Below are 24,926 nucleotides of genomic sequence, written 5' to 3'. Positions count from 1 at the left end.
AAGTCACTTAGTAAAGTGTTTAAGAGTATTTTTTTTATCATATTAAAAAAGTTGACATGCGGTAGGTTCTATTTCCCTTGTAGAAAATGAAAAGCTGTTATGTTAAACTCACAAACCTGGCCTGCTCTGACCAGTTTTGGTGTTTCCTTACAGGGGCTGAAAACATTTATTAGTCAAAAGCAAAACAAACTCTTCATACGTATCAAAGAAATGTGTCAAAATAATCTCAAACAATTAAAATATAATATGTTTATAATTTCAGGCCCTCAGAAGCAATCATGGTAGTTAAGAACAGAGTTTTGAGTCATCGCGATAGAGGCCAGCTTGAAAACACCTCCAGTGAGGTGAGGTTTGGAAACTGGCATGAGAACCCCAGAGTTACTTGAAATCAACCACCTGTGCAGCATTACGTTCTCTGGCACGCAGGAATCGGATTGGCATGGTCCCTCCGGCCTCACCGTGGCTGGGAAACAGCCCCACGCAGAGCAGCCAGCTCCTCTCGTAGCCTCGCTCCTGTCCTCCCTCCCACCCCTTGCTCCTGCGGCTGCTGCCCGCCTGGCCTCTTGAGCCTGCGGTTAATACAATGCCGTCCTTTGAAACATGTGGACACCACTGAAATAGAAATCAATGCAATCTGGTTTAAATGCCAGTTTCTTCAAGAACCTGTATTTCAGTTACAAATCATTGAGGCTCCTTTTTAAAAAGAAAATTCAAATCCCTTGTAATCAACTACTTTATGTGAAGAAAAAGGCATTGTTACAATGGCTCAAAACCGTCTTGAACACGTGTGCCAGATTCAGTCCAGCTTCTAACTAGCAAACGTCTTGCCCACGTCCTCCTTCCCTTTGTATCTCCTCTTTCCATGTGTGAATGGTATGTACCGGTATTTAATCATGTGCTGGGAAAACAAACACAAACAAGCTTGAGTTACTTCACAACTGTCCCCCGAGGGGCCACACTTCCCCTAATCTCAACAGCCAAAGGTGCCCCTCAGTCTTCTCTACATGTCACAAGTCATGAAAACTGCCAAAGCCCAGCTGACCTGGCCGAGCCCTACCTGAAATCCCGACTTTCAGGGAATGTTTGGTGAGCCCTGTGTGGGAGGGGAGGGGTTGGCAACACCACCCCGCCTGCAGAGCCCTGAGTTTTAAATTAAGAAGAGCCACTGAGACCCTGCAGGCCCAGGAATGACCTGGCACAACCTGGAACTTTCTCCCCAGCTCTCAGCCAGCTGCCCGAGGGCCCGCTGGTTCCCACGTGGAGATCTACAGATTTGTGCACACTGCCTCCACGATGGGGAGCACGGGGTCCTCACCATGCACCAGGCAGTGCTGGCCACTCCTAGCAGGCCCTACCTCCTGCTGCACAGCAGAGACCTGGGCACGCTCTCCCAGGGCAGTGACAGGACAGAGCACAGCAGCGCTGAAGTCTTTACCTTTATTTGCCTCTTCATTGTGATACAGAAAAGCATGATGAAGTACATCACCAGGATCGGCCAGAACACCGGGACATTGAAAGCCTCGAAGAAGGTGCAGACCATTGCCACCAGGATGCCCTTCGTGGCCGCATGCCTTGACATGAGGAAAGAAGTTAGCAGTGCTACCTGTGACCATAATCTGGCAACTGCCAGATTTCCCTATCTTCTAGCCTCCAGTTTTCCCTATCTTCACCCACAAATGAGCACCTACTGTGTGTGTGCACTACCCTGAGCCTTAACCGCTTCATCCTTTCAGTCCCTCAAGCTGAAAAAGCCTTAAACTTACACAAAGTACAACATGCCATGCTGAAGCCGATGCACCCGTGTGCTGCCCAGGCCTGCTGTCTGACCCGAGGTCCCAGCATGTGATGCCCTCACTTCCAATAGTTTCCACACTCCCTGCTTAAACCCCACTGCTCTCCCTCCCTGCTTCCAGGGCCCATGATCCCCCGCCCTGCACTCCCTCTCCCCAACTGCCCCACACTCCAGCACCTCATACTGTGTCCCATGCCCAGTGCTAGGGCTGCAGGATTAGTGCCTGAAGCTGGAGAAACCCAGTTTGCTCAATTTAGTGACCTAACAAAGACTTCAGTTCCTCCTGGGTCCCAGAACAGGGGTCCCAGAAACAGGACAGGGGGCTAGTCACAGAACTCCCGACCCTCCGGCAGAGGGGTACATGAGGAGCTGGATCCAACCACATGTCCCTGCATCACACTCCTCCTTGCCTCCTTCTAGCTACACGGGACCTAGTGTACACAAGGACCAGCCCCTGAGGGTAGGCCCAGACCCATCACCAACCTGGCCACCTCTCTCAGGAACTAGGCAGGGGCTGGGGCTCAGTGGCAGAGTGCTTGCCTAGCACATGTGAGACACTGGGTTCTATCCTTAGCACCACATAAAAACAAATAAGATAAAGACATTCTGTCCATCTATAACAACAAAATAAATTAAAAAAAAAAAAAAGAATTAGGCAGGCAGAAAATAAGTTCAACTCTACTGGCCATGGGAGGCCACAGGGCCCAGAGGGCAGCTGCCTGGGCCTGCCCTTCTGAGGCTCAAGTGTGCAAGACAGCAGCTCCCTACCTCTCAGAACAAGCCTCATGCCTGCCAGCTCCAGACATCACAAGGTGGCAGTCTGCCCCACACCACCCAGCCAACACATTTTGGGTGAATGAAGATTGCAAAAAAATGAAGCACACCAAACCCACTCCTTTAAGAAGTCTTAACTGGTGGCTGACTAGAACAAACTGACTCTTCTCAGTCTCCTCAGCCACACTCAAGCACAGGCCAGACAGACACCTTTCAGAGTCAGAGGTGCAGTCAAGTGTGGCACAGCACAGGAGGGCATCTATGGGGGACAGTACACTGCATGCTTCACAGCAGCTAACAGGATCGTGACTGTTCCCAACACAAAGTCTTGGCGAATACCTGCAGTAATGGACATGCCAGCTTCCTGATCTGACAGGTACATGTTGTACACATGCACTGACATGCCACACTGTACCCCGTAAGCACACAGTCACCACGTGTCAAATACAAATACAGCTTAAAAAGTTTAATAGGAAAAAAAAAATAGCTCACCAAAATTTAAACTCTGGAAGCCTTCGAATGAAGGGGCGAAATTCCTCATTCTGTTTGGTTGGTAAGGAAGGGCCATCGTCTGAAAGGCAGATTACCAATCCGAGATATAGCACTTGCCTCTCATCTTTTTATTTCTATCACTACATTCAGAAGCTTTCCCTAAAAGTTTTAATTAGCAGGCCTCACATTCGGAAATAGATTCACATTATTTAGCCAAAGATAAAATGGGGGTCTACTGCCAATTTACAAATCAATTCAATGCTTTAAAAGATTCAATTTAGACTTTCTTTTGAAAGACTTCTACACATTTTGTATGCATAAAAAGAATTCAATTACGCACAGATTTTTCATCAATTATAGGACATCAAGAAAACAAAGGGACTGGGGATGGAGCTCAGTGGCAGAATGCTTGCCTGGCATGTTCCATCCCTAGTACCACCAAAAAAAAAAACAAGGAAGAATTACATTTACACAAAACAAGCAGTAAAGAATGCAGGCAGGCTGTGTCCTTGCCCACAAGAACTGTGGGACTGCAGTGAGCTGCTGCAGGCCATGCTCTGCTCATCCACTGCACGCACCTCATTTACAGAGAGAGAAACTGAGGCCCCAGGAAAGGGTCTTATCTAATCTCCTTCAGATAGCAATTAAACGGAAGGGGCTGTACTTCCTTTAGTGTTTTCATTAATTATTCTATAAAGAAAAACCAGACTTCTGATCTCCAACTCAAACCCCACTCTCGAGCACCTCCCACAACAGAGGACCCTGGGGCCCAGGCAGCCAGTGTGCCCTGACAGAATCACACATCGTCTGTGCCCCCAGCCCCTCCCTGGCCCAGGCAGGGCAGGAACAGCAGGAACCTCGCAGACATGACACAAACACGCCAAGCACATTTCACTGTCTCAGAAACCAGGGAGTGCTTGCCACCTCACCCCAGCCTGGCCACCAGCAGCCAGGGTCTAGTGGTCTGTGCTGATCCTAGCAGAGAGCCCGTGTAAACCTCTGGTCACCTGAGAAGCCAAATGGTAAGTCCTACGGCAGGGCCAGGATGGGCTGCCTATAGAAGGTGGAAACCTAGAGGCAGGCTCAGCGCCCCTTCCATTGGTCCCCTTCTCTGCCAGATAACCCCACGTGCCTCAGTCTCCTCATCCATAAAACAGGGACATCAGTGAACACCCCGACAAGGCTGTATGAAGGCTGAGAGTGCTCATGCTAACCCGACTACCACAGGTACGTGCAAGCACCTGGAGCACAGCCCTGCGCGTCCCTGGAGTACGTGCGGCCTCCCCAGGAAGGCACAGAGGCACCCACTGCCCACACAGCACTGTGGATGGCCTCTGCTTTACCTGAGTCTTCCATTAAGGAAGGGTCCACTTTGGGAGAAAGGAACGCTATGAAAAGATTTAGATGGTAGATTCCCAGGGCGTAGGTCACGATGTACCAACCCTGGAAGAGAAGGAAGCATAGTGTTAGTGAGCAGCCCACCCACGCAGCCCGAAGTGCTTCACTATGCCTGTGCCCCTTAACCTGGACTAACCTGGGAACAGCAAGAGACGCCAGCTTAAGTGACAATGGAAATGTCCATGGTGACCATTTACCTCAAATTACTCTGTGGGTCTTGAGACTAATGTGATGACCCAGGGTCCAGGCAGCAAACTCCTTCAAGTGTCCCACTAGATGCACGTGACACCTGCAGCCAAGGGTTCCCAACCAGAAGTGCAACAGAAAAGGAGGCTTTCCTCAGAAATCACAGGCCTGCCGTACACCATGGGGCTGGGGTGTGGCCTGACACCCCAGGGGACGCTGGCCTGCACTCTGGCCACAAGCCCCGCGGGGAACAGATTCACATGAGACCCAAGACATAATCTTAGCTGGTAGCAAAGACAAGGTGGCTGGTGCTCCTCTGATGGATAAGTAGTGCCTGCCTGCAGGTTCCCAGGACCAGAACATGAGGACGTCTGTCGAGGATGAGGGTTACAGAAATTTCTGAGCCAAGCCTTCCTTAGAGATGCCAAGAACTGAGAACCTATGGCAGGCCCTACGTGCAACACGCTGAAGCACCAAGCTCCTCCTGGTGAGTACTATAACTGTATTCTCAGTCTTCAAAGCCTGCACTTTTTCATAAACAAGAGGAAATCTTTCTGCAGAAAAGTTTTAAATCAGACAACTACAAAGTAGGTATGAAATCCCCTTAATGCAAAGTATAACCACACGTAGGGCCAAGCCTTGAGGGCCACCAGATCAGACACAAATCTGCCTCCAAACAGAGTGGAACTAACCTTTGTGTACTGCCCTACCCCCCCCCCCCCGCACCACCACCACACCCCTAACTCAAGGCTGCTGGACCAGTCTTTCCGTTAGTGAATGGGCCAAGTTCCAATTTTTTAAAAATCAACACCAATTCCAGACATTCTGTACAGTCTGGGTTCTGCTATGATACATAAGAAAAGCCACCACCTTTATACCAATCCAAGTTGGTTCACTCACAGGAACAAACGATGAATGAGAACAAAACTCAAGGTCTACATTCAATGTTTTGTTATCTTTTTTTTTTTTTACATTTATTTATTAGTTTTAGGTGGGCACAATATCTTTATTTTACATTTATATGGTGCTGAGGATCGAACCCAGTGCCTCGTGCATGCTAGGTGAACACTCTACCACTGAGACACAGCCCCAGCCCTGGTGTTTTGTTTTCTTGGTACTGGAGAATGAACCCAGGCTGCTGCACCACTGAGCCATACCACTAGTCCTTTTTACTTTTTGAGACATGGCCTCATTAAGTTGCTGAGGCTGGCCTCAAGATTAGATCCTCCTGCCTCTGCCTCCTGAGTCATTGGGATCACAGGTGTGGCCACCACACCCAGCTTATACTCAATTTAAGTGAGAATTTCACATAGCTCCAGACACATGGTTAAGTCCAATAAACCTGTCCATTCATGGGCTGTCAACCTCCCAAGTCCTAGAAGGTAGCAGGAAGGAAGGTATGCTTTAAGTGAGGACATCTCTTCTGGACTCTGGAGAAAAGGCTTTTAACCTGTACACCCTCTGAGGCTGTCAACCTCCCAAGTCCTAGAAGGTAGCAGGAAGGAAGGTATGCTTTAAGTGAGGACATCTCTTCTGGACTCTGGAGAAAAGGCTTTTAACCTGTACACCCTCTGAGCCTACAAATAAGAAACGGTCTCCTCTCCAGGTGTGCAAGGAGTCCCTGAGGACAGGTGTTGATTAGGAAACAACAAGTGGCTGCAGCTGCCCTGGGGGTGTCCACTGGCAGCCCAGGGATGAGCAGACCTGCCTCAGGCTGCCACACCACTCACTCACAGACCACAGCGAGCTCACTCGCCTCCTCGGCCTCATAAAAGGCCTCATCAAACAGCTAAACCCTGGGCTGGGGATGTGGCTCAAGCGGTGGTGCGCTTGCCTGGCATGCGTGCGGCCCGGGTTCAATCCTCAGCACCACGTACAAACAAAGATGTTGTGTCCGCCGAAAACTAAAAAATAAATATTAAAAAAAAAAAAAACAGCTAAACCCTGTGAATGCCCATGTCTTCACCGACAAATGAGGTATCTGCCACAGAACATTAGCTGTGCCTGAGGTTCAGGCGGGGTGGCGGGGGGATGACAGGATAAGGGGATGAGAAAGCCCATGGTCCAGAGCAGGTCACTCAAGGGCAGAACACAGGCAGAGGTCAAGATTGGCCTGTGCACTGGGAACTCAAGCTACAGAATGAGACAAGCAAGGTGAATCATAAACAATCCTCTTTAAAAATTAAGACAGTCACTGAAATTCCTCGTACATTGGTGCTGAACTGAAAAGTGCTTATTATAGATCGTTTCCTTCTCGATACTGGATCACCATGTCCCAACCAACACCACATCCGATATAAGAGTCCATACCTACCTGTAGCAGGTAAACTCTAATCATGTAGACAAAGCTCAAGCCCAGTGTCACCACCCACCGCACAGCCGTGTAAGGTGTGGACTTGTCCAGCCAGGACTGATAAATCTAAAGAGACAAGGATTAAACAGCATTAGGTCCACCCTGGAACTCTCACAACAACTTTGCTACAAAGTGTACCTCTCACTATAGTTGTTTTTATTTTTGGCTATACTGAAAAAGGAACCCAGGTCCTCACACATGCTAGGCCAGTGCTCTGTAACTGAGTTACATCCCCAGCCCTTGTTTCAAATTTTACTAAATTGGCCTCAAACTTGTGATCCTCCTGATTCAGCCTCCCAAATATATGGAATTACAGGAACATGACACCATACCCAGCTAGAGTTAGTTTTAAATTTTCAAAAGAGGGGCTAGGATTGTGGCTCAGCTTAGGATTGTAGCAGGGGCAGGAACCAGGTTCAGTCCTCAGCACCACATAAAAACAAAGGCATTGTGCTGTGTCCATCTACACCAAAAAATAAATATTTTTTAAAAATTTTTTCTAAAGAGTTCATTAAAACAGCAATAAATATACATGTCAGCACAAAGCAGTGACAATTCAAAATTTACAATAATTCCTAAAGTGGTTCACCTCAACAAAAACACTATAAAACAACCAAAATTAGAAGATAGTACTGCGGCATTAGCACAAAGATATCATTATGGGTAAGACCAATTTCACCCCAATTAAAAGGATATCAACTGAAAAGGAGAAGGCACCCATCTTGAAGTCACCATCCCATACAACAGGTTTCACAACCCAAGTCCTGACCCAAAGCCTGCTCCTTCCACGGGCGTCTCCTAAGGTACTGGAATCTCCCACTGGCCCAGCAACCCCAGGTTGGTCCTGCCTTCACTCACAAGGGGTCAGCCACAGCCTGACCACAGCAGCCAGAGCTCACATGTGATGTGCACCAAGGCAGCTATGGACATTACTAAGGGAGCTCTTCATTTTTCATACACATACATGTTTATTTTAGTTTTAAAATTTAAATTGTGAAAATTTTCAAAGAATCATAAAATGAGACCACGCACATTCATCACCCAGATTCATTAATTAAATAGTTTGCTGTATGCTACTTTAAAAGTTGATAAATTTGTCAGGAGTGGTGGTACATGCCTCTAATTCCAGCAGCTCAGGAGGCTAAGGCAGGATCTCGAGTTCACAGCCAGCCTCAGCAACTTAGCAAGACCCTAAGCAACTCAATGAGACCCTGTCTCTAAATAAAATACAAAAAAGGCCTGGGAATGTGGCTCAGTGAGTGTCCCTGGGTTCAATCCCCAGTACTAAAAAAAAAAAAAAAAAAAATTTATTGAGTTAAAAGAATCAGCATCAAAAAGTATTCACTAACTTAGATTTCTAGACTCAAGTTCAAGCACGAAGTGTTCCAATAGCTCCAACCCCACCACTCCACCAAGCAGCCCAGACAGCCACATATATGGGATTACAGATATATGGTGGCCCACATCCACCTAGGCCAGCGCTAAGGACGCAGCACCCAATAGCCATGCACAGGCCAAGAAGGTGAGGCCTGCAGGGAAAACTAGATGTGGGTGGCAGAAGAGGACCAGCAAGAGCAGAGCAAAGGCTACCAGCCATACCTGCAGAGCATTTTTAAAAGTTGCTAAAAAGAAAATTAAAAAGGGCTGGGAGTGTAGCTCAGGGCTAGAGCACCTGCCTCACATGCACAAGGCCCCAGCTCCATTCCCAGCACCACCAAAAAAAAAAAAAAAAAAAACCACATACATGTGGCCAATGTGGCCCAGACCACATGTGGCCCCCAGCTAGCACCTGGACTCTCCTCTACCAGGCCTTTCTGGAAAACATGCGTGCAAGAGTTCACAGGAGAGCAGAGCCCAGCACAGAGCACAGTGTCAGGTAGGGCCAGCTAGTGCTTAGCTCTCCTCAGCAATGCAGCAAACTCACACGCTTGAGGATGTGTCAGGAGCCAAAACTTCTCTTCCAAATATTTACACTGATCTACAAATGCACCAACCTGTCCAAGTCGTGTGAAAAATCTGTACACCACTGATGGCTTCCCATGGACTGAATCTCCAACACTGTCCCCTTCAGACATTCTGTAACTAGAAAAACACAAAATACTATTAAATCAAATAAAAAGCACTCAAAGATTTGAAAATTTGTTGACCAATCTGTTAAGGTTTTCCCATACTCAGTATTTCATCCAAACCATTTCTTTGTGTTTTTACACTGAATTATTCGGGACAAAGAAACAAGCAGGTGACGAGCTCTGGTGGAGGAAAGGACAGAGCAAGCTGATGTGCTGAGCAGCACTGAAGAACTGTTTTCTACTGCCAGCACCACAATCTCTCTCCCCAACCCTTCTCTCTCCAGGAGTGCTGTCCACCCTAACCTGTTGAGCTTGGAGTCTCCTGGTGAGTCCACAGGAAGTACCCTCCAGGTACTTCTTCCTCTAGGATCCCCAGCCTCCCGCAAGCACCCTGTCTTCTCTATGGCCTGTCCTGGGTTTATCCTCCATCAACTCAAAGATGTCATCCAGGACTCGAAGGCAGCCCATCTATCTGTGTCCCAGTTTCTTATCTGAAACCTGGAAGTAATCCTATCTTCTTATGACTCCTTCAACATGCTGTTGTGATCCCAGGCAGAATTCACCTGTTGAGAGCCCAGGTGCCAAATCCCAGGTCCTCACATTGTCCCACTTAATTCCCACATGGCTAAGAGAAGGGACATCTTTATCCACATTTCACAAAGAAGTCCAAGGTCATGCCACAACTCTGCTCCTGAGCAGGCCTAGAGCCCAGCCTTACACCTGGTTCCTGAGCATGGACTCAGAGGTCCACCACTCTTCAAGAGACACTGCTAAATAACTGGGACCCTCCCACTTTAAAGACAAGGCACTTGTGGGCCCTAAGATAGGGAAGGCAGGGCTCATCCCCCACCCAAATCTGTGGGTGACAAACTGCCCAAACTCCCTCTGCAACTTTCATGACAGTGAAGAGGAGAAACAGACTCCACTGTCAGGCTTAAGTTCCACTTATGTTGAGCAGAAAAGGTCCTCAGCAGACCCCCTTAGCCACTTAGCCAGCCCGTTTCCCATCTGCAAAATGAAGCCCTATTAAGCACCAGACACAAGGACAATTTTCATTCCACAGCAAGCCTTGAGGCTACTGTTACTGCTCCCACTCACAGAAGAGAGAACAGGTTCACAAAGGTCAGGGTGCTGTCCCCAGCAATCAGCCATGTGCAATGGGGCTGGAACCAGAACCCACACCTGCCTAAGTCCAAAACCTTCTAACCACATCTTCACTGTGAGCACTGGGAAAACCCTCCTTCTGAAGTGGAAGTCAACAAGCCACCTGATGAGTCCCTAGGTCTCGAGTGGACAGCTTTCCAATCACAACTTAAACACAGGCTTGCAGCTGAACAGGCCACAGTGTCCAGTCTTTAGCATGTATACATTTCCAGGACCCAAGAGCACAGTGCCCAGAGCTGTCCAAGAAATGCCCTTTGGTCAGGAGAGCCTTGTAAACCAAAGACACACAGTTTAACTAAAAGCTCATTATGGCTCCCAAGTCCTCCCGATCCCTTCTGGGAAGAGCATCTTTACACTTCACCAGAGGGGTTCCCAGTTTAAATAAAGGCTACATTACATGCACATCTAGACTGACCACCCTCCTTACACCAAAGCCCAGCCTGCAGAAAGCTACTTCACTCATAGTCTTCATCGTGTAGGGCTTTCAAACTTTTCCTCATTTTACTCTAACCAATTGTTTACCGAAAAAACACTTTTGTGTGAATGGAAGTGCCAAAAGTAACATTAGAAACAAAATTCCTGGCTATCCCATTAAAGTATGTACTAGAAGCTAACTACTTAAAACTTTTTACTCTACAGGCTGATGTGAGAAACTCACTAAAACATGCATCAGTCACAAACTGATTATCTAACAAGCATACATATGAAAATATGACTTTACACCTTTTTTTCCTGTGCTGGGGATGGAGCAGGGCCCCACACGTGCTAGGCAAGTTCTCTGCCACTGAGCTGCACCTCAGCCATGACTCCACATCTCAACTGAACCTGCTGCCAATGACATGCGAGTGGCACTGTAACCTGATCAAGAATGTGAACTTTGGAGTACAACCAGCACTGCACTTCCCAGCAGCAGGACCTGAGTGAGCCACCTAAGAATGTGTGGGGCTGGCTCTGCAGGATGGTCATAGCACTTGTGGCACCCTATGCCCAGACTTCCCAAGGAGCTCATGGCAGCGCATGGAGAGCCTGCAAGCCTGGCACCATGTGTGTGCCGGCCCCAAAAACACGTCAGACTAGTTCCTGGATTAGGGCAGCCCTCACACCAGCTGTTCTGTCTGCAATTCTCTTCCTTCTGCTTAGTGTAAAGGTCACCTCCTCCTCAGAGAGGCCTGACTGTTGTCCAAACTGACCACCAGTCCCTAATGTTTTTATTTTGTGCAGCAATTGTTTTTGATGCCTTTTAGTTTATTTTTCAATCTCGTCCCACTACAGTGCAAGCTCCTGAGGAGGCCCCTGTCTGGGTCACAGCTGGGCCTTACCACCTGGAAGTGCCCATTACATAAAAGAAAGTCAACCAATTACCTGTTCAATGTAATTGCTTTATACTCAAAGAAAACGAGACAAAAACCATTCCAGGCAGAGACAACTAAGTACCCCCCAGAAACTGTAGAGAATGTTCTCCATGTGCCTTGTTCTAGAACCCATTAGTTGGCTAGTTTCTATGATCCATCACTCCTAAACTAGGAACTGCACAGAAAAAAGCCCTCTGCCTAGCCTCTGGGGTCAATTCTTCCTGGACAAGAAATGGACTCCAGGCACCATGAAAGCCCCTGTGCTGTTCTCTCCCTGGAATACGCTTCTTGTCCCTACTCTTGGTTATTCCCAAGGCTGCGTTCCAGTCTGGGCACCTAGATCCCATCTGGCCTTTATACCCCTACCTCCACTCCAGTCACCTGTTAACACCATGACCCTCACTGGCTAAGTCTCAATTACTGAGGACACTTTACTCACTTATGGGAAAATTCCATTTTACCATGAAGTGGAAAGTCAACCCAATTAAAACTGAGCAGTTCCAGGACAATAGATCTGAAAATTAAGAAGTGCCACTGAATGTTCTCGGGACGAAGGCAGCCCTCTGGACTCTAAGATCCTGCCTCGGAAGCAAACACTGACTCCATCAGAGGACACCGACGGGCAGTCCTGCACGACTCAAGCCCTCACGCTCAGCCGGAACCACTGCCACCAAACGCTCCTGGCCGACACAGGGGCTTCCCTGAGCCCCTTCAGCACCGTCTTCCGCCTCGGGCGAACAGGTATTGGGGAAGTGGTCACCCGCCACAAACCATCCCAACTCCAACTGTGCGGGCGGCCACAGGCCACTCTCCCCAGAAGCCCCGCCCCGTGGGGGAAAAGAAGCGGCCGAGGAGGGCAGGACCGCGGCCCGCTCCCGGGCTCGGCCAGTCTCCGCGCGGGTCCCTCCCCGGGGCTCGGCCAGCTCCTCCCGGGACTCGGCCAGTCTCCGCGCGGTCCCTCCTGGGGCTCGGCCAGTCTCCGCGCGGTCCCTCCTGGGGCTCGGCCAGTCTCCGCGCGGGTCCTCCCGGGGCTCGGCCAGTCCCCGCGCGGCCCGGCTGACCCTCCCTGGCCCCGCCCGCCCGCAGCCTTGACAGCCCGAGGGAGGCGGAGGCGGCGCCGCCCGGCCGCCCCGCGCCACCAGCCCACCCCCGGCACCTCGCAGCTCCGCTGCGGCCGAGCCGCGGTCTCCCTCACGGCCGCAGAAGGAGGACGGCGGGCAGGACTGCCGCCGGCGCTCACTCGGGCTCCGGGAAGCTGCACGGGAACTTCCGCTCCGTCCTGCGGCGCCGCCTCCGGCCTCCAAGATGGCCGCGGGGCGGAGCCAGGAGCTCCAACCATTTCCGCTTCCGGTGCGGACACCGCGGCCGTTGGCGAGCGGTTCCCTCGGCGGAAGGAGCGGGCTGGCGGAAGTCGTCGCGCTGCACAGGCGCAGTGGCGTCCGCGGGCTCCGGTCCGAACGTTCCGCTCCGGAGATTTCTCTAGCCCGGACTGGCCGAGGCCGCGCCCCCTAACGACCCGAGGCCAATGGCAGACGGCGTGGCTGGTTGCTAGTGAAGCTCTGGCAGCAAGATGGCGGCGTCCAACGAGAGCAGCCCGGCTTCGCTCCCTCAGCGACGGGATCCTCCCGGGCGGCCTCCACGGAACGGTACGGACTGCGCCGCGTCGGGAGCATACCCCCTCTGCGAGGACAAGGCCCAAGAGCCCCAGAGCTCGCGGCCGCCAGGGTCTGAACCCGCTGCCGGCCGCCCAGACACCGGGGTGGCGAAGCTGTGGGCTCGCGGGCGGCGGGGCTGCACCGGTGGGCGCCGCGCAGCCGAGGCCGAGCGGGGCGGGCGCGCAAGGCCCCCCACCTCCCACCCGACGCTGGGCCCTGGAAACGTAGGCCGCGAGATGCAGACTCTAATAGGGGTTGACCCCAAGCCGGGAAAAGCAAGACCAGCTTGAACCCAGAGTCTGCGCGGGTCGTGAGGTGGAAACTGGCCCGAGATCGGCGCACAGCCAGAGCTGGGGGCTCGCCCCTGCCTGGGCGGGCGGCAGGCGCTCCACCCGGAGTTGGGAGTGGGGATGGTGCCAAAAGCTGAATGGACAGAGAGGAGGCTGGCCAGGCCTCCTTAGGTGTAAGTCCGGATTTTGTCCGGACCACTGAAGGTCCCAGAAGGGCTCTCACACTGCATCCCTACCTTCCTGCTAACCAGGTCAGTCCTTCCCAACCCCCACCAACACCCCTGAGACATGTGGACTCCCTAGGGCCGGCTTGTTTGGTCCTGGCCCTGCTCTCCATGTCCTGTCTTCTCCACACTAAGTGGGTGCCCCTCATGTATCATAGGAGCCAAAGGATCCCTGGTCGGGTCCATAGTAAGCAGGAAACTGAACCTCACACAGCCTTTCAGCAGTTGACCCAGGTGAAGTGGACAGACTCCTTGAAAGGCCAACAGCGTACAGACACCTCCTCCAGAGCCCAGAGCTGTCCACCTTCAGGTGTCTGTTAATATCACAGTCTTAGTGCCAGGTCGGACTTATGTTCTTTTTCTTCTCAATGTTCAGGTTATGGTGTCTACGTATTCCCAAATTCTTTCTTTCGATATGAAGGAGAATGGAAAGAGGGGAAGATACACGGTAGGAAACCCCACACACAGGTGCAGCCAGCTTCCTGGGGAGTTTGGGGTGGGCCATGGCCCTGTACAAGCATGACCTGGGACATGCCAGCAGCAGGTCCCAGCCTCCTCTGGCTCATGCTGGTGCTGAGTAAGTCCCTTTCACATGGCTCCCACTCACAGTACCCTGGTGCTACCCCCATCAGCTGGCAGCCACTGGCAAGGCTGGGAGGAGCAACAGGCACCCAGGGAGCCGCTCCCACCCCACCCTGGCAAGCTGCGGTACCACAAGCCTTGGGGCACTTTCAGCAAAGGAAGCTTTGGAAGTCCTCCCTGGAGTCTTAGCTAGCTGATCTTTTGCAGAGTAAAAATGTGCTTTAAGGATTTTTCCTGATTATAAAGAGATGACCTACTTTTATAGAAGAATAGAGGAAAGAAAGCCTCCAGTAAAACCCCCTGAAATACCCTACGTGCAATAGCAAGTGCTGTGAGTGTTTGGGGTCTGGACTCACCAGCATCTGCTGTTTGTCGCTGGGCCCCACCTGCCCACCTCCTCCCTGGGTTCCCCGGAGGGCTGGGCTGGCCACATCTGCTGGCTTCTGCTCTCCTATTCTCGACATTCAGCTTTTACTTGGTGATTTGCCACACCCAGGGTGTGGAAGCTCCCACCCAGTCACTCCTGGCCTGCCTCCCTCTGGGAGGGAGATAGGAACAGGTACACTTCTGGGCCTCTGTGGCCCTTCCAGCCAAGGCAGAGTGCTGAGGGACAAAGCAGAGCTCTCCAGTCACTCGATGTTCGTGGGGAGCTGGTGATGAAACCAAGGACCTCGTCCTGCATGCTAGGCAGGTGCTCTGCCACTGGGCTCCACCCAGCCCTCTTTACATTTTTTTAAAAATATTTTTAGTTGTGGATGGACCCAATACCTTTATTTTGTTTATTTAGTTTTTTCATGTGGTACTGAGGATTGAACCTAGTGCCTCATGCATGGTAGGCAAGCGCCCTCTCACTGAGCCACCCCCCAGCCCCATATTTTTATTTTGATTTGCCCAGGCTGGCCTCAAGCTTGCAGTGCTGCTGCCTCTGGCTCCTGGTGGAGGATTCTGGAGATAAACGTGGAGGACCTGGGTGACTGGCAAAGAGCACACAGTGGACATGTGACAGGGCCAGAGAGATCTGAGGGTTAGGTGTCGCCACCCTTACTCTGAGACGAGGCTGGCGAGTCGGGGCTCGTTGGCAGTGAGGACCGGGCCCCTGACTCTCCGTGGTCCTCCCCAGGTCACGGGAAGCTGCTGTTTAACGATGGGAGTTACTATGAGGGCGAGTTTGCGGATGGTGAGATCACAGGGCTCGGGTGCCGGTACTGGGCCTGGTCAGGTGAGTGCAGAGGAACATGTGGCCTCCTCTCCCAGGCGCTCTCAGGCATAGGTTGGTCCCCTGCTGCTGGACACAGTGTTGTGAGGAAACGAGAGGCCCCAGGTTCCCTAGCTTGGGACAGCAGCGTGACCACAGCCTACCAGCGGCAAAGATAGCCTTTGTGCCCAGGCGGAACCTGGTCCAGTGAGGACACCTCAGTCGGGGCTGTGTGCCCACCTTGCCAGACACGAGCTGGAAAGATTTGTCATCACAGAGCCAGTGCTGGTGGCACTGGGCTATTGTCCCCTCTCTGCAAAAGGCTGAGGCAGGAGGCTCACCTGACTTGCACTCAAGAGCTGGAGGCCAGCCTAGCAACATCGGGAGACTGTCAGGAAAAAGATCACCCTGCGGCTGCAGTTTCCTTTTTTGTGAAAGACATTTCAACCACGTTGTGTCCCGATGGGAACAGTGCTCTTGGCTTCCGTGCCCCGTGGCAGGGATTAGAGGGCCTGGGGACAAGTCTCACCCAAACCGTGCCCCAAGTGCCCACAGGAAGGTCACCTGGAACAGCAGCAGGCCCCAAGGCAGGGAGGACCAGGCCCGGGTCGTCCTGTTTGTCCCCCATGAACCCTGTGAGGAGTGAGAGTCAGGGATGTCCACTGGGAAGTGGCCCCTGCCACCACACTGGTCAGGGGAGAGGACATGCAGGACATGGCACTGACTTCTCCCTGCCGTCTACCCAGGAAACACCTATTCTGGACACTTTGTTCTGGGAGAGCCTCAAGGACGTGGCGTCATGAAGTATAAAGCCGGAGGCCACTATGAAGGGGAGCTCTCTCGCGGCCTGAGGGCAGGTCTGGTGTGCACAGGGTGCTGCGGGGGCTGGAGCCAGATGCCCACTCCGGCATGGGGGTCACCGACTCAGCTTGTCTGGCTTTGGAGCTTGGAAAAGGAGGTGGGGGCCCTGGGGGCAGGGTCATGCCCTCATCTCTGCTCCCAGACCACATCCCATATAGGTCCGCCTGCTAAGCCCCCCTGCTGTGTCCAGTGACACTGGTCATACCTCAGCTGTCTGCTGCCCCTAGCTCATGCCCAACACTGGGGTCACTTGCTCAGGCTCCTGTGGTCCTCAGGTTGACCCTCTGGTCTCACCTGAGCTGCCCCAGGCCTGCAGCCACAGCTCAGCAGGCCTGGTGCTGCCCCAGGTTCCGTGTCTCAGGACTGCCAGGGGAGACTGTAGGCCCTCCCAGGGCCTAGCGGCCCCTTTCTCAGTCTGTTGGCCAGAGCAAGTCAGGAGGCAGGTTCGAGGGGCCCTGTCCCTTTGCCCAGCCACTGGTGGAAGGACTGGCTACATCTGGAAAGGAGTCGGGCAGGCAGGGCCACCTCTGCTCCAGGGGTGGCTTCCTTCCTCCCAGGCTGGCTGTGTCCCATGCCTGTGTCCAGATGTGAAGTGCTGACAAGTTCCTGAGGCCACCTTCTCTTTCACCTTTCCTCTGGACACCAGCCAGCGTGTGCAGACCTCAAACCACCCGGCGCTGCTCGGCTCTCTCCCTCTCAGACTCTGGGTCTGGGGCCTCCGACAGAGCCCTCCCTCAGCCTCTTGGAGCTGGGCTCACGGCCTGCGGGTCAGCCCACTAGTGGCCAAGTCACATTTGCTATTCCTGTCCAGGCAGTGCCCGTGACCCCTGTGTAGCCCAGCCTGGAAGGACAGCCTGGCTCCTGGGTGCAGGGTCACGGAACCCCAGCCTTCCTGCTGGCCTCTCTGCCAGGGAGGGCCACCGCGGGGCTGCAGGCAGAGTCCCTCTGGAAGGCAGTCACCCCAAGAGCCAGGAGCAGGCCGTCCCTGGCAGGAGGTAGCAGTACCCTTGTGTCTTTTGGCTCCTTCCTAGGACGGGGGTTTCTGGTGGACCGGGAAGGACAGGAGTACGAGGGGTCGTTCCATGACAACAGAAGGCATGGCCGGGGCCAGATGCTCTTTAAGTGAGTATGGGTCTCGCTCGGTGTGGGCCAGGCGGAGCCAGAGCAGGGGTGCCCCTGGGTGGGGTGGGTTCTGCAGAGCGCCAGGCCATGGGCGTCGTCCTTGACGCTAGCCCAGGGTCACTTTGTGAACCCTCTCTTTTCTTCCTCTGTGGTGCTGGAGGGGAACCAGGGCCCGCACGTGTAGGAAGCGCTGAGCCACACCCTGCCCTCTCCTCATTGAAAAGTCAAACCCTCCCCAACTAAAATGCCTGGTGGGCTGGGGCTGGGGCTCAGTGGGGCAGTGCTCGCCTGGCACGTGGGAGGCCCTGGGTCCCATCCTCAGCTCCACGTAGAAACAAGTAAATGAAAGGAAAGCAACTCAACCAAGTCTCTACAACTCAGCCAAGTTAAAAGCACCTGGTGGGGCAGTGGGCTGGGGAGGTGGCCTCCCCGCAGGCCACGGCCACCCGGGTTTGATGAGGGGTGCCTCCTGGCCGGCACAGCCACCCCTCCAGGCGAGGATATGAGGCCTGGGGCCTGAATGCCCTGTCCCAGAGCCGTTCTCACTCCACCCGCCCTGCGCGCGCCCGGCCCTCTCCTGTTTCTTCCACCCTTTCCCCGAGCTCGCAGAGTGTGGAGCCCGGCCTGCTCTGGAATCGGGTCCTGCAGGGTCAGGCAGACACGTCCTGCCCGACTCCAGCCCTCCTGAGCTGGCCCTGGGGAGGCAGGACCCGCAGGCCATCTGTTCGGGGGCCTATTTTTGCCCTGGTCCGGGTGGTGCGTGCTGAGCCCAGTGGGAGGAGCAGGTCTGAGTCACAGCCGCCACCTGGCTGCCTGCTGAGGGCCCTGTGCCGTGCCCCTCAGGAACGGTGATCAGTATGAAGGGGACTGGGTCCAGGACCGGCGTCAGGGACACGGGGTGCTGCACTGCGCTGACGGATCCACCTATGAGGTATCCGCTCACCACCCACAAGGGAGGTGGGCGGCTGGGTGGCTGGGCAGCTCCCCAGGGAGCAGGCTGCTGGACCTGGCGGCACCCTCCAGGTGACACACGCCAGCCCTCGGCACCCTAGGGGCAAGGCTTCCTCCACAACAGCGTCCTCAGCTGGACGGGCCTTGTGCCAAGTCAGGCGGATGAGAAAGCCAGCCGGTCAGCACAGGGCTCCCCACCCAGGATCCCTGAGAGCCCAGTGGACGCAGGGCCCCTCTCCAGCTGGACCCAGAGGAGGCATCTGCTCTGCGGCGCACTCGGCAGCCCACTCTGGGGCCACCCCTGACAAGGCCCTGGGGAGGGCACCCTTCTTTCCCACTGCCAAGGGAGACCCCAGGAGCTGAGGCCCTGTGTGGCCCGACCTCCCTCTCCACCTGGCAGCGGGGGCCTGTCTGCAGAGCCTGCTCCAGTGCCGGCTGCTTCTCAGCCTGATCTGAACTCCAGCGAGGCCTGCCGAGGGGTGGACCCTGGTCCCTTGAAGACGCCCTGGGGCAGGCGCTGAGATTTTCATTTTCCTGATGAGAAGACTGAAGCTTAATGAGGGTGACTGGTTGAGCTGAGTTTGGGTCTTCAGCTGACACCTGGCCCTAGAGGCCTTGGCACCAGCTTGCCCACCTCCTGGAGTCACGAAGGACCATGACACTGTGCCCTATAGAGGAGAGAGTCACTTCTGGTCACATAAAGCGTGCTGATGAGAGACACCTGGGTCCAGGAGGTCCCCTGTGTATGCAGGCAGGAGCCCCACCCTCTCAGGAGTGAGGCCCGCGGGGTCCCCTCCCTCCGGGGGACTCCAGGCTCTGAGGAAGCAGGTGGAGAGCTAGGCAGGTAGGGAGACCTTCCCAGGCCCTCGTCAGGGCTTTCACCGTGAGGAGCAGAGCTCAGCTAGGAGCAGAGCAAGCAGGGGCCAACTTGGGCTGGTGTGGGCACCAGCAGCCAGTGCGTCCTCCGCTGAGCCGGGCACAGACACCTGCCCTGGGGGCCCTCCCAGAGGGACCAGCCTTGGAGCTGAGGCCGGGAGGTGGACGAGCTGCCGCCTAGAGACGGAAGGGCAGAGCCTGCCAGGCCGTGGAGCAGCAAGGGCAGAGAGACCAACACGCAGAAAGAGGGCAAGGTCAAGAGCAGCCAGGGCCCAGGCATCCTGCTGTCCCAGAGCCTCGGCCCGTCACGAAGCCCCTCTCGTGTAGAGACTGACAGGCGAGGGGGCCCTGCACACTCTTCAGGAAGCAGGTAGCGGCCTGCAGGGCGCGGCCAGCAGGTATGGCGCGTCTGGACAGAGGTGTGGGGCTCACTGACAGGTGGGCATCAGGCAGAAGAGACACAAGGAGGACTGGTGGGCTCCTGGTCTGAGCGTGGGAGGAGAAGGTACCTGCTCCAGATGCAGCAGGAGAGGAAGCCACTCTGGAACTGTCACCAGAGGAAGTGCAACGAAAGAATCACCGACCAGGAAAAGGGCAAAGGAACAACACCAAAATAGCGATGCAAGAGTGTCCCCAAGGCACCTCCAGGATGGGGTGACTTTGACCTGCTGTCCTAGGGCCCTCCAGGAGGGGTGGCATTGCCTGCTGTCCCAGGGCCCTCCAGGAGGGGTGGTGTCATCCTGCTGTCCCAGGGCCCTGCGGTCTGGTGGCATTAGCCTGCTGCCCCGGGGCCTGACTGCAGGGTGAGCTCCTTGCAGTGGGAATTGGGAGCCAGGAGGGCGGAGCTGGGGCTTCTCACAGCTGGAGCTGTCACCGTGTTGGTCGTGAAGCGCCAGCCGGGTCAGGGCCTGGGAGCCCAGCACTGCTGCACTGGGCTGATGGCAGCGATGGTGGCTGCACTGGCTGAGGGGTCCCCTGAGCGTCCCCCAGTCTCAGCAGGAAGGAGGCGAGTTGAGGCCTCTGGACAGCTCCAGCCCCAGCTGAGAGAGGTGCCAGGCCCCTGAGGGAGGCCTCGTTCCTGGTGGAGTGGCCCTGGTGGTTGACCTCCCGTCAGAGCTGCCAAGAGCTGGGTTCTGCTGGAGGTGGCTAGCCACAGGAGCTCGGGCAGTGGTCCTCACTGGCTGCCTGTAGGACATGAGTCTGGAAGGAAGCCACATCTTCTCCCCCAGCGGGGCCCAAGGGTCCGTGGCTCAGGACCAGCGTTCCCACATGGGGCTTGACTCAGGCGCCAGGGCAGAGCGCAGAGCCAGGACCCCACTGAGACCTCCGCCCTGCACCCCACCTGCCCCACGGCTGTGGGTCAGGGTGCCTGGTGTGGCTGCTGCGTGACAGTTCCCTGCTCAGCTCCTCACGGTGTCAGCCTGGGCTCCTCTGAGACAGGCCATCACCCTGATTTACAGATGGAGAAACGGAGGCTCAGGACGTCTCCCAAACTAGCAAGTGAGCACAGGGCCTTGGCCACAGCCCAGTGCTGCCTGCCCTGAGCTTCCGGGAAGACTGCCCTGCTGGGTCCCCCCAGGGCCTGACCTCTGCCCAAGCACAAAGGAGAAGTGGTGTCTGCTGGTGGCCAGGACAGAGCCCTCAGCAGGGCAGTTACCAAGATCTTGTGCTCCCCTAGCCGAATCCTGACCCCAGAGGCAGGTCTCTCCCCAATTACCATAGGCCATGCTGCCTCTGGGCACCAGTGGACCCAGCTCTGCTGCACCTCCACCCTGAAGCCGGAAACTGGGGACAGGGCGGTGGAAGTGCCTCTCCGGCTGCAGCAGCTCCACCACTCCACCAGGGGGCAGCCCAGCGCCACTCAGCAGCACCACACCAGCCTCCAGCCTCAGTTCCCAGCCGGTGCCGGGCCGGGCCACCGAGGGAGCGCAGGCCTGCCTGTGGTTGTGACCTCCCTGTCCTGGGGCCAGAGGCTGGAATTCCACAGGACGTTTCAGAGAGGCCTCACCCCTGGGCGGCCTGCAGGTCTGTCGGTGAGGACCGGACGTCCTCCGCTCGGCCCATCTGCAGGCCCTTCACCCAGCCCTGTGCACACAGCCCTGGCTGGCCCCTGGCCCGTGGCCGCCCAGCTGGGTCAGGAGCCCTGGCAGTGTCCGGGGAAGGGGAGGAGATGGTCCCCGTCCTCTGTGCCACTTTGGCCTGTGGCCCAGACACTCTCATGGCATCAAGAGTGGTGGCCGGAACTGAAGCAGCTACTGCCAGGGACACAGAGTGACCAGAGGACCCAGGGCCACATGATGTGAGCCCTGGATTCCGTTCCCTCCAGCGCCTTGTTCAGCAGCCCTGGTGGGGCTGAGGACCCGTGTGGACCAGAGCCCTTTCCTGTAAGCATAACCCTGGTGGCAAAATGCGGGTGGCATGGCATCTGCCGTGGTGCTGGTTTTCGGCATGCAGCTCTGTGCACTGATCCACCCGCACCGGGTGCGTCTCCACCCGCCAGCTCCAGGCTCCCCGTCCTCCTTTCTCTTCTGAACATCTGACTATGGGGGCGTCACGTGAAAGGAATCCCCAGGGACTGGGCCCTTGGTGTCTGGCGTAAGTCGCAGCATCCTGGACGTTTGTCCTCGCTGCAGCCGTGTGGGAATTCCCTCTGTGGGGCTGAGTGCTCCTCCATCGGGGGTACACACCACTCTCTGAGTGGTGCTGGGCATCGGGGGGGCTCTACCCTCCGTTACCTCCCCGACCTTTGAAAACCATCCTAGATTGGAAACTGCCTCAGTAACTTGCCACCCCCTGCTCAGCCTCCCCAGAGCAGGGCTTCAGGCGCACACCACCACAGCGCCCCGTTCCACCTGTTTAAATGTTGATCCGGGGCCTTGCTGAGTTGCTGAGGCTGGTCCCAGACTTGTGATCCCCCTGCCTCAGCCTGGGATTCCAGCCGTGGCCACCGCGTCCACTCAGGTGGACGTTTTCTCTCCCGGGTCTGTCGGGCGCCAGGGCCGCTGCTTCCAGCCTTGGCGGTGGTGAGGCTGCTGGTGTGCAGGTCCCTTCCAGAGCCCACTCTGTGGGGCTGTGTGGACCCACATGGGTGACGGCACCGTGTGGCAGTGGCTGCACCCTTTCTGGTTCCCACCGAGGTGCCCAGGGGCTCAGTCTCTGCACCTGCTGCCCACCCTCCTTTTCTGGCTGGGTCAACGGCGCCATCCTAATGAGCGTGCACCCGCTAACCGCAGCTGGCAGAGATGCGCCCGCACCCTCCACCCTCGCCCTCCCCCTGAGGCAGGATCTGCGCCTTCTGTTGGTGTCCGTCTCTCCCACCCCACTGGCCGGGCTGGCCACGCCAAGGCCCTCTCTCCTGCTGGGGCTCTGTGCCGAGCCTTCCCATGGCTCCGCCTGGCCTTGGGCTCTGCCTGTCGGATGGGCCGGTGCTCGGCTGCCTCCAGGAAGCCCCCAGGCCCACCAGCTACTCCCCACTTATTTCAGGTGCAGCTTTGTTTTCTGAAAAGACTGGAGAGCAGCCAGTCCCCTCCCTCATCCTTCCACTCTGGGCGAGGCCTCTCAGCCCTCCAGGCTTGGCCCCAGCTGTTTCTCACAGTAGCCCGGGTTGCCCTGGCTGGTACAGAGAGAGGTCAGACCCAGACCTGAGGAGCGCAGAGACTCCAGCAGTTCCTGCAGGCGAACTCAGGGCTGGCCAGAGACCCCCCGAGGACATCTTCACGGGGCAGGTGACCCAGGGAGGCCTGGTGGCGCCCCAAGGCACAGGGTAGCCCCTGGAGAGCCGCAACACTCGGGGAACCCTAGTGGAGCCCAGAGCAGTGCACCGGGGGAGCGGGGTCTTGGGGGGGCACCTTTGGTGAAGCGCGGTGTCTGTCTGTGGTTCCAGACAGAGAGATGGCTCCAGGCACTGGCTGGTCTCCCACGGGCAGCAGATGGCCGGCCTACGGGCACCTTCACCTGCAGCCGTCTCCAGCCCCCCTCTCCTCACCTGGGGCCTGTGGGAACGCTGCTCCAGAGAGACCCAGGGGCCGATGGACAGGGCCCAGAGCCCCTCCCACATCCTGTGCCCGTCCTCGGGTCAGAGAGGCCAAGTCCACGAAAGCAGGCTCGTGACCCCAGAACAGGTCCCCACAGATCCCGGGCAAAACTGGGGTATTGGAGCATCCGCACCCAGCCGTGGCCGTTTACGGAGCCAACCACTCAGCATGGACCCTCCCCACTGGCCACCGTCACCACAGGAACTCTGAGGGCTAAGCCTGGGCCAGGTCAGTGACCCCACAGAACATGGGGACCGGTGACGTCAAGACCGCAGGTCCGCTGACAGGAGGTCCCAGGAAGGTGCAGCCAGGACCGGGTGGCGCAGCACCCTGTGGACCCCGCCGTTCATTGGGAAGTGAGGGGCCACCTGTCCTTGGTGGCTGAGGGGCGGCACACATCTCACTGTTGGGCCCCGGGGCCAGGAGGAAGGTCCCTGCCGCTCTTGCCCACGAGGTGCCCACGGGGAGTGATCTCACCTGCTCAGGTCTGAGGCTTGGCTAGAGCTGGGGACAGTCCCTTCTTCAGAACAGAGCAGCAGAGAGGCTTGTGGCTCCCCCACCCCTGCCAGGCTCTTCCTGCTGTTATCAGCCAGGTCCCTGGAGCCCAGGGAGGACTGCGGTGGGCAGGAGCCTGAGAGGTGGACCTCTGACGAGGACGGACATGCACACGCTGCGGGAAGGAGGCCGGGCAGCTGCAGAGTCATTTCTAATTAAAATTAGGGAAAACCGGCTTCGATGTGCTGGAAAGAGCTTCCTGGAGTTCGACACGTTGGCCACACCACTGTCCCACCACCTGGAGGCTGGGGCACAAGGACTGGCAAGTTCAAGGCCAGCCTCAGCCACCTAGCCAGGCCCTGGGGGTGCCGCTCAGTAGCAGCGGGCCCTGGGCTCACCCCGAGGTACCACAGAAAGACCACTGCCCGAGATGGAGCCGGGCACTTGTCCTCACGGTCCATTTACACTCAGCCTGCCCGTGGCTGGACGGCGCCCATGGCTTGCAAGCCACGGGGCATTGCTTGTCGGAGTGTCTGGGGACATCACTGAAGGAGCGTCCCGTCTGGCTGCACTCACCTGCCCCGGGAGTCAGGAGGCCTCTGGGAGTGCCAGGGTGGTGGCAGCCGGGCGGGAAGGTGCTGGGCTGGCACCCCTCCCCTGAGGCCGCCTTGGAGGCTGACCCCGGCCCCCTCCCACCTGCACACCGCTCCTTGGCGTTGGTCTCCCGTGTTCCCCAGTCTTGCTTTATGTTGGGTGTGGGTTTCCCTGGCTGACCCTGTCATCGCCTGCACCTGCCTGTGTCCCCTCACTGCACCCTGTCCTCACCTGGGTGCCAGGCAGCAGCATGACTAGGGGGAGGGAGAACAGTGGTGCCCACCCCAGGGGCTTGGTCAGTGGCCTTGTGCCCCACCCTGGCCCAGCCGAGGCCGCCGTGTGTTGCAGCCCGCCCTGGGCACCGACCCGGAACGTGCTTGGCTCTCAAGTCCAGGCCAGCCTTGCTCACCTGGCCGCTCGGGCTGCTTCCAGGTGGCCCCAGGACCCCTGGTCCCTGGTGTGGCAAG

At 56.1% G+C, this 24,926-nt stretch overlaps 2 protein-coding genes across 4 annotated transcripts in view; one reads left to right on the top strand and one right to left on the bottom strand.

Annotated features, from left to right (window-relative positions):
* Positions 1 to 11: 11 nt before the first annotated feature.
* On the bottom strand, positions 12 to 12,903 carry Rer1 (retention in endoplasmic reticulum sorting receptor 1). Of its 3 annotated transcripts, none has more exons than XM_026380500.2 (7): positions 12,737 to 12,903; positions 8,990 to 9,077; positions 6,957 to 7,061; positions 4,402 to 4,501; positions 3,059 to 3,137; positions 1,436 to 1,571; positions 12 to 898 (listed from the first exon to the last, which is right to left on the bottom strand). In XM_026380500.2, the coding sequence occupies exons 2-7, from the start codon at positions 9,068 to 9,070 to the stop codon at positions 809 to 811; spliced, it is 591 nt and encodes a 196-aa protein (XP_026236285.1). In that variant the 5' UTR covers positions 9,071 to 9,077; positions 12,737 to 12,903; the 3' UTR covers positions 12 to 808. The 3 variants fall into 3 exon arrangements, with proteins under 3 accessions (XP_026236285.1, XP_026236286.1, XP_077659777.1); XM_026380501.2 differs by having other exon boundaries at positions 12,821 to 12,903; XM_077803651.1 differs by lacking the exon at positions 12,737 to 12,903 and adding an exon at positions 12,020 to 12,038.
* A 247-nt stretch (positions 12,904 to 13,150) lies between these two features.
* The window catches only part of Morn1 (MORN repeat containing 1), a 49,440-nt gene continuing 37,664 nt past the window's right edge, over positions 13,151 to 24,926 (top strand). Inside the window, exons 1-6 of the mRNA XM_026380502.2 lie at positions 13,151 to 13,226; positions 14,126 to 14,197; positions 15,452 to 15,550; positions 16,273 to 16,383; positions 17,419 to 17,509; positions 18,353 to 18,440. Coding sequence (XP_026236287.2) covers positions 13,151 to 13,226; positions 14,126 to 14,197; positions 15,452 to 15,550; positions 16,273 to 16,383; positions 17,419 to 17,509; positions 18,353 to 18,440 — 537 coding nt within the window. The remainder of the gene's footprint in view (positions 13,227 to 14,125; positions 14,198 to 15,451; positions 15,551 to 16,272; positions 16,384 to 17,418; positions 17,510 to 18,352; positions 18,441 to 24,926) is intronic.

Source organism: Urocitellus parryii, chromosome 11 (genome assembly GCF_045843805.1).
Source record: "Urocitellus parryii isolate mUroPar1 chromosome 11, mUroPar1.hap1, whole genome shotgun sequence".
NCBI lineage: Eukaryota > Metazoa > Chordata > Mammalia > Rodentia > Sciuridae > Urocitellus > Urocitellus parryii.
Note: the sequence above shows the minus strand (reverse complement) of the source record. Positions and strands in the feature narration are given on the sequence as shown.